At 32.9% G+C, this 7,707-nt stretch overlaps 1 protein-coding gene across 1 annotated transcript; it reads right to left on the bottom strand.

Moving 5' to 3' along the window:
* Positions 1-295: 295 nt before the first annotated feature.
* On the bottom strand, positions 296-5,590 carry LOC123206938. Its single transcript, XM_044624265.1, has 8 exons — positions 5,250-5,590; positions 3,563-4,792; positions 3,361-3,451; positions 3,076-3,233; positions 2,943-2,994; positions 2,312-2,391; positions 2,104-2,197; positions 296-1,822 (listed from the first exon to the last, which is right to left on the bottom strand). Exons 2-8 carry the CDS (start codon positions 4,691-4,693, stop codon positions 1,296-1,298), a joined length of 2,133 nt encoding a protein of 710 aa, XP_044480200.1. The 5' UTR covers positions 4,694-4,792; positions 5,250-5,590; the 3' UTR covers positions 296-1,295.
* Between the last annotated feature and the right edge of the window lie 2,117 nt (positions 5,591-7,707).

The following is a 7,707-nucleotide window of genomic DNA, read 5'->3' as shown; positions in this document are numbered from 1 at the left end:
TGATTATGCTAATAGTCGTCGCCATGAATTGGTTCCCTATTTTTATACCAATTCTATCAACAACCTAATAATATAATATGCAATCCATTTTAATAAGAAAAAATGTTCAATATTGCCCGCCTTAACCCAACAAAATAAAGAATAAAATTATGCATACAAACGGAGTTGACATCTTATGAATAGATGATATGATTATTACATTAAACTGTATGAATAAATTTGTATATAAAATATTACTGTAAAATAAGTTATTGTATCAAGAATGTCTAAAACTTTATGCCATGCACATATTATATGTAGAATGAGCTACCTGGAAAATTTTATTTACATTAGTAACTTGACTTACATATATGCTACAATATGGAAAAAATGATATTTCCTCTATGCTAAACCAAACACAAGAGCCCTGATAATCAAAACTAAATCAAGGTCATCTCAGGCTAATTTCCTCTCAATAAATTCACAAACTCTGCAAGTTAAATACTCAATAGTTAGTCAAGTGCCTGCTCATCATCATCCATTGGCAAAAGTTGGTTTGCCAATTGAAATGTTCATCCAAGTCTCTGAAAATCTCTCAACCTTTTAAACTGGAGAGTCTGTTGAACCTTGTAATATTTAATGGTTGAGAAACTTGTCGTAAATCGTCATCACCTAGCCCAGGTGAAACTGACCCTACCATGGAGATGAAACAAACCAGAAATGGCAGACAAAAAATTCAATGATTCAGACCACCCAACAAGTCATAATAGCCAAGTTCCCACCATTTGATTTCCCCAAATTAACTCAGACCACCAGCTTTAAAATCTTCCACTTGCTTACTAAAGAGCTAAAGGAAGAGAATACATAAGACCCCACAGGCACCTCCATTATGAAGATAATATCTAAACTGGCCTCTCCTAACACATGACTTGCGTATCTTTTTCTGGGCCGGCAGACAAGAATTTCTTTCAAGAAATAAATCATAAAATTAAACTAATACACAGATAAGCTAACCTCAACCACTTGCTGAAACCAAGCCAGATTACGTTGCAGCCTTGGAAACATTGACAGCTGTCATGACCTAAAATTACAGTAGGCCTATGATATCTGAGGACCCCCTGAATTCTCAAACGTCAATCCAAGTGCACATGCTCATGAAGTTTTCGAACCCTAAATTCTTGTCCGAACTGACACTGCCAAAATTCCATGTCAATTATTTGCAGCAGGCACTGAACAATGGTGGGCACTAAATGAGTAAAGTGCTTAACAGTGGAGCAGATTCGACTTTCTGAAAGCACTGCCATTCTGCAAGAAATTCAAACAGGTACTGGTAATCCATAATTGTGGAACGATCTAATTCGTCCATCCCACCCAGCAGTCACTATAACTAGACCCCATGCATGAGAACTAGATGTGCTCTGGCATGAACTTTTTAAGAACTTGTATTGGGATTTATGCATTGGAGATGCTGAGGACAACGGGTTTAATGCAGGTAGATTTTCTTCAGGCCAAGTCGCAGATCCCTTGGGAAAAGACTCCAAGAAATATTCTTGGCTCAGATTGAAATGAGCAGGAGAAAACAATGACAGGGTTTCTGCAGGATTATCATTAGAGACATTAAATTGCCAATCATTCTCTGGGTTCCCACATTTCAAGCCACACCAAGGAATTGCGACAGATGCATCGGTTGTAAAACGCTCCCAAGACCTAATACTTTTTGATTCAGTAGCAGGCTCTTCATGATCAATAGAATTCCATATATACACATTGGAATCCTCACATGTGGAGACCATATGCTTTCCATCTGAGGTGAAACATGCAGATAGCTGGTTTCCTGCAACACCTAAGGAAAGTGAAGAGAAAATTTTAGAACTAAAAACTTAATTGAATTAACAAGAACTAAAAAACACTGAGAATAAATTTATTAGATAAGATATTAGTAACAGAAAAGATGTTTCTCAACATGAATTCTGTGAAAACAGAAGTTCTTAAACCTGTTACAGCGTAAGTCATCATTACAGCCTTGCTTAAATAAGCCAAGTCTAAAGGATCCACAAAAATGGAACCAAAACATTAATAATATTATTTAAAAAGAAAAACTTAGAGAAAGAAACAGTTATATACCTTTGTATTTTCCAATCACATTAAGGCCTTGAAGGATTCTGACTTGTGAATCAGCACAAGTAACCATTACTTTGCTTGAGTCTTGTGGCAAAAACTGCAGCAAATGACATCCTATGAGTAAAATTTCTTAAATTATTATCAAAGGGAATACACATGTACAACCGACAAAGAAAATAAAAATGAGCAGAGGATAAGCAGAAGCACATACTTGAAAGCCAGTTATCCTTTTGCAGGGAGACTTCTTTTTACCATGCAAGAATATCTCATTATCCAGTTGCAAGTGATTGTCTGTGTGAATCAATCAAAAAACAAAAAAAAGTTAATAACTACAAACATCAAGTTGAACATCACAGCTCATGACAACTCTTCTAACAATCAAATATTGGGGTGCTACTCAACCTCTTTCTCTCAAAGAGCAACCAATATGCATGACTGCCAGTCCTTCCATATCCAAAACCCATTCTAACACAAGGTTTATAAATTTCTGAAGAAACCACAATGCTACACTAACATAATTTTAATGTCTCTTCAAACCTATAGACAATCTAGATGATCCACTGAACCCAAAAATGCCACCAAACTCTGTAATTGGATGCAAAAGTCCAACAAACTATTAAGCATGTAACTAATGAAACCGCATAACACCAGTGTGCTATCAGTGCAAGACATCATTCCGCCTAGTTATAAATTCCTCTAACCATGTAAACAAAATAACCAAGCCAGAAGAAACAAATGTAGCCCTGAAAGTTGCTTCTCTAAAGTAAGAGTTCATAGAGAAGCAAACAGAAAGAAGGATAAAATGCTTCTGTGAGATAACTTAACCCTAGTAAAGAGCATACCTGACATACTGTAAAAGCGACAATTGCCCGTCATACATCCAACAATTGCTCCCTGAGTGATAAAGGAAATTGTTTAGAGAAATTCACTAAAAAAATTCCTAATAGCAATATGGCAATCAGAAAATCAACAAACCTGGCCATCAGGACGATAACAAACAGCAGTAACTATATCTCTGACGTCAGCCCAATCAACAACATGGCAATCAGAAACTGCCCAAATGCGAATTTTTCCATCTATTGAGCCACTCATGAAGTAATTATCATCAATAGGATTGAACTGAACACAGGTTACTGCATCATACAATAACATAAAGAAAATAAATGAGGTAAAATTAAAGAGAAGAGACACAGATGACAATAAACTACTCAGATTACATTCAAGCTAAAATTATATTAATAAGCAAAACACAGAACTCACCATAGTTACTATGTGGAAAGACTCTGAGGCAATGGTCACTCCCTATTCGCCACAAGCGTACAGTTTTATCAGCTGAAGATGAGAGCAAGTACTGCAACATAAAAAAAATAACAAAAATTATAATTAAATTCCTGCCAGAATTATCAAACACGTTTCTCTCTTTAGGAATTCAGATGAGATGTTCTTCAAAAAAGTAACATACATTATTCTTCGACCATGAGAGATCCAATATCTCACTGCTGTGCCCATGAAATTCATGTAATGGCTTCTCCAATATCCGAAAGACTTTTGGAGGAAATATTACACAAGCTGAATCTGATGTTCTTCTCAGGGCCCTTGATATATTCATTTTCTCTTTATCTGTGAATAGAGGCTTCAATTTAGAGAGATGGTTCACCGTGAAGTATACACAAGAGGGATCAATTTCTGGAATGTCCTGTTCATTCAATCTTTCCTCCACTACCACCTGCCACAACCGCACAACCCCATCTTCCCCAGCACTTGCAAGATACTGCCCATCAGGACTGAATTTCATTGTCAATATTGAACCCTCATGGGCCCGGATTTCTTGCCCCTTATAAAGAGCCGAAAGTTCTTTGGAACTCTTCTTACATTGTCGCACCTTTACTCTCTGAACCCTGGACCATAAAATTGCATCATCTTTGTTGGGGCTTAATTTCTCTGCCTCTCCTTGGTTATCCATAGCACAAGAGAAGGAAAGCAATCTATTTAACCACCCTTTTTTAACTGTCTTCACCATTCCCACAGAATTATCTGTCTTCTCTGCGTCATCCTCCACAAGCTGATGAAATGAGCACAGTGACCCACAATTGTTCTCTGTGTTCATTTCTTGGCCATCACTGGTCTGCCCATCCTGCCCAATTTCATCCCCATCACCCACCATCCCCCCACCCAAATTTCCATCTCTACAAACAAATTTCTCCTCGAGCAAATCCAAATTATCATTAGACCAGCATGACATTGAAGACCTGCTTGATCGAAACTCCTCTTCAAACCCATATGTTCTCAACACAGCCTCACTACTCTCATTAATTCTATCAAACTCTCCTTGTAACTTACTCACATCTACAAAACTATAACTTGATGCTCGATCAACGCTTTTCGTCATCCAGTCCAAGAATTTAGTCCGCCTTTCCTGGACACTCTTTGGGCTCCTAAGCCAAACATCATATTGAAAACTACTCCCAAGCATATTGCCACCACTATAGCAGGAGTAAATATCATTGCTCTCAGGACTTGCATCAGAGATTGACGCAATGTCCTCAGAGGCATCAAAAAATTGACATTCTTCGTCGTCAATTAAGCTACCCATGATTGTTTTTTGAGTTCAACCCATGAAACTCACCTCAAAGAGACATCCTTTTAAATGATCCGAATGCTAAATTCCCTCCACAAAAGCAACCCCAATTAACTATATAAAAAAAAAAAAACAAAAACAAAAAGAAGCACAAAACACAAAATCGAAGATCAGACTAAGCAGGACCAGCACTTATAATATTAACACAAAACAGCAATGAGGGTCTCAATAATATTTAACAATATAACAAAAACCAAGAGATCCAACATGGATCCCAATCCAAACCCACTGAACCTGGTCTTCCTATAAAACAAAAACTCTTAAACAAAACTAAATTAAAAATACAAAAACGAACCCAGAATTATGCAACAAAAAAAGGATTCAAAACAGTCTACAGTACGCAGAAATGGAAAGGAAACCCATTAACGGTAATCAAAGATCATTTGACTGCATTTGAAGAAATGAATGAGAAGAAAATAATATCAATATAACATGTTATTGTTGTTAATGTCGTCATTATATAAAAGAAAAAAATGAAAACAATTTCGGGGAGATTAAAAAATTTGCTTACATGGGTTTGGTTCTGCGAGGTTTCTTTGCAACTGAAGGGGCATTAGATCGAAGCATCCATTAAAAATTTTTTTAACTTCTTGGAGTCTCTCTCTTCTGTCTTTCGCTATGTTCGGAAACTAATAAAACAATGCATAAAAATAAATGTAATTAATAGTAATTCATGAAATAAATAACTAAAATAGAGAGAAGGGTAAAACCGGAAAAGAAAACATATATTGGCCTTGATATTCGTGAACTGGTGGCCCGAGAAACGAGATAGGGAGAGTTGGATGTCTTTGTGCGCTCTCTTATTGCCAAAACTTTCTTCTTTTGTTTGTTGGGTAATGTTTCCTTCTCTACATTTATAATTATGCCATTTTTTACCCGTTTGCCCGGATAAATTATAATAGGCCGGCTAGCTCTCTCCCTCGGGAACTTAGATGAAATGGTTTTCCCACCTTCCATGAGTATAAAAATTTTATTTTTATTTTGGCTTATTAATTTTGTTAATAAAATCTAATAACTTTTTATAAAGTTATAAGATTTTTATAAAATTAATAAAATATATAAAGTTATAGGCAGAACTAAAATTTTGTTTATACTTTTAATAATTATTCTTCTTTAAGACTCATCAATGTTTGTTCTTATTGTTTTTTTTCTCTTTTTTCTCTTGTTATATGAGTTTTACCTTGCCATTTATTGATTTATTGATTTATTCTCTCTTTAAGGTAATAAAACTAATTAGGTAGTTATACTTAACTAGAAAAAAACAATTTCTAATTTTATATTAAAAGTGGATTTATTTTCTTTATATCAGAGTTAACTACAGTAAATAAATATAGAAGAACTTTTTATCCTAATATTGGTCATCTCGATTTGAAGCAAGTAAAAAAAGATGGGTGAGTAAGAATTAACACCAATCATAACATTCTTTTATCTAAAAATTTAAGTTAGCATATCTAAATCTATTAGTTCAAATTCATAACCTATGATTCTAGTATCATGTTGTTATCTAATAAACTTTTTTTTTTTTAATCAATATATTAAGCAAAGGGATAGCTTAAACAGAAACCTGTGTATTGTGTACTGTGTACATGGCTATTGACCAAATGCCTTGTGAGGGGAATGCGAGAGGTGTCACTTGACATGGTAACTTAGTAAGTCTCCTTTAAAAGGGATAAAATAGTGTCTCCATTGCAAATTGTTGTTTTAAAGTGTTGAATGCAAAAATTCCATCATCCCCGGGTTTATATGGTTAGGGATACAATCAAAACTATAGAGAAAACAGTGAAACACTAACGGTGCATTTGATTTAGGAAATGTTTTATTATTAAAATTGAAATATTACCTTAAAAATAAATTATATTGATGATTATTGGGTAAAAATTATTACTATATTCAATAAAATTTAGTAAAAATACATAGATATAAATAATTATTGTTTTTAGTTAGAGATAATAAAATAATATTAGTATATTATTTTATTCAAATATCTTTGGTATAATTATTCTAAGATATTTTTTTATGTTATTTATTACATTAATTGAAAATAAGATTATTTTTACCCTAAAAAAATTATTAAATAAAGATATAGTTCTAATAAAATCAATATTACTATCTTATTAATTTTTTAGTATCTAAGATAAAGGTAGTTATCGAATTACCTTTTATATTACCTATCATATCATAATTGGTAATAAAATATTATTTAAATCTTTTATTACTTATAAACCAAACAAATAATATAAGTAATAAAAAATAGATTATCAGAATAATTTTTAATACTCTCGACTAAAAGCCCCACAAGATTTTTAAAACGGTTTAATATGCTAATGGTAAGTTTACATCTACTATTTTTTGGGGTAATTCAACAAAATAGCATAATGAGATGTAACAAAATGTTGTTCATATGTCTTTGTATTGTCTTATATCTTTTGGACAAGAGATTATGATAATTACCTAATTACAGGAGATACTTATACAAATATCGAAGTGGAAGTTATTGATCACATTATCTCATTGATATAACAGATAATTTAATTATTTCATAATAACAAAAGATAAAAATAGAATATAATTATGTAATAATGGAAAACTGAAGTGGCATGTTGAAGAGATTGTGAAAATGATCGAAATTGTTAAAAATTACTTTTTCCATTGTGTTTGGATAAAAGACTATTTTTTTATTGATTAACAAAACTGGTGGAATATTAAAACTTTCAGGGAGAAAGTCTGGGTTTTTATATTGAATTACTTAAGAAAAAAAAAAGAGACAAAAAAAAGAAAATATTTGATTTTGATGGAGCAAATTTATATTGATTTTATCTTACAAAATTTCAAAAACGAAATTAACTCAATTTTTCAAAGTATGGTGCAAGATTGCAATGAAATTAATTATTTATAAATACTATTGTTTAAATATTTAATCCCTAGACTTACATTATTAATTGCCACAAATATGATAAATTATGTATTAA

The sequence above is a fragment of the Mangifera indica genome, chromosome 1 (genome assembly GCF_011075055.1).
Source record: "Mangifera indica cultivar Alphonso chromosome 1, CATAS_Mindica_2.1, whole genome shotgun sequence".
Classification (NCBI taxonomy): Eukaryota; Viridiplantae; Streptophyta; class Magnoliopsida; order Sapindales; family Anacardiaceae; genus Mangifera; species Mangifera indica.
This window is presented reverse-complemented; position numbering and strand designations above follow the sequence as displayed.

What these genes read in the sequence shown, in the direction of transcription:
- LOC123206938 (XM_044624265.1), bottom strand. Translation starts at nt 4,693, where the DNA reads ATGGGTAGCTTAATTGACGACGAAGAATGTCAATTTTTTGATGCCTCT. An exon ending in TCGCTTTTACAGTATGTCAG is followed by an intron (nt 2,392 to 2,942) that starts GTATGCTCTTTA and finishes TGATTCACACAG; the next exon opens with ACAATCACTTGCAACTGGAT. An exon ending in AAAGGATAACTGGCTTTCAA is followed by an intron (nt 2,198 to 2,311) that starts GTATGTGCTTCT and finishes CATTTGCTGCAG; the next exon opens with TTTTTGCCACAAGACTCAAG.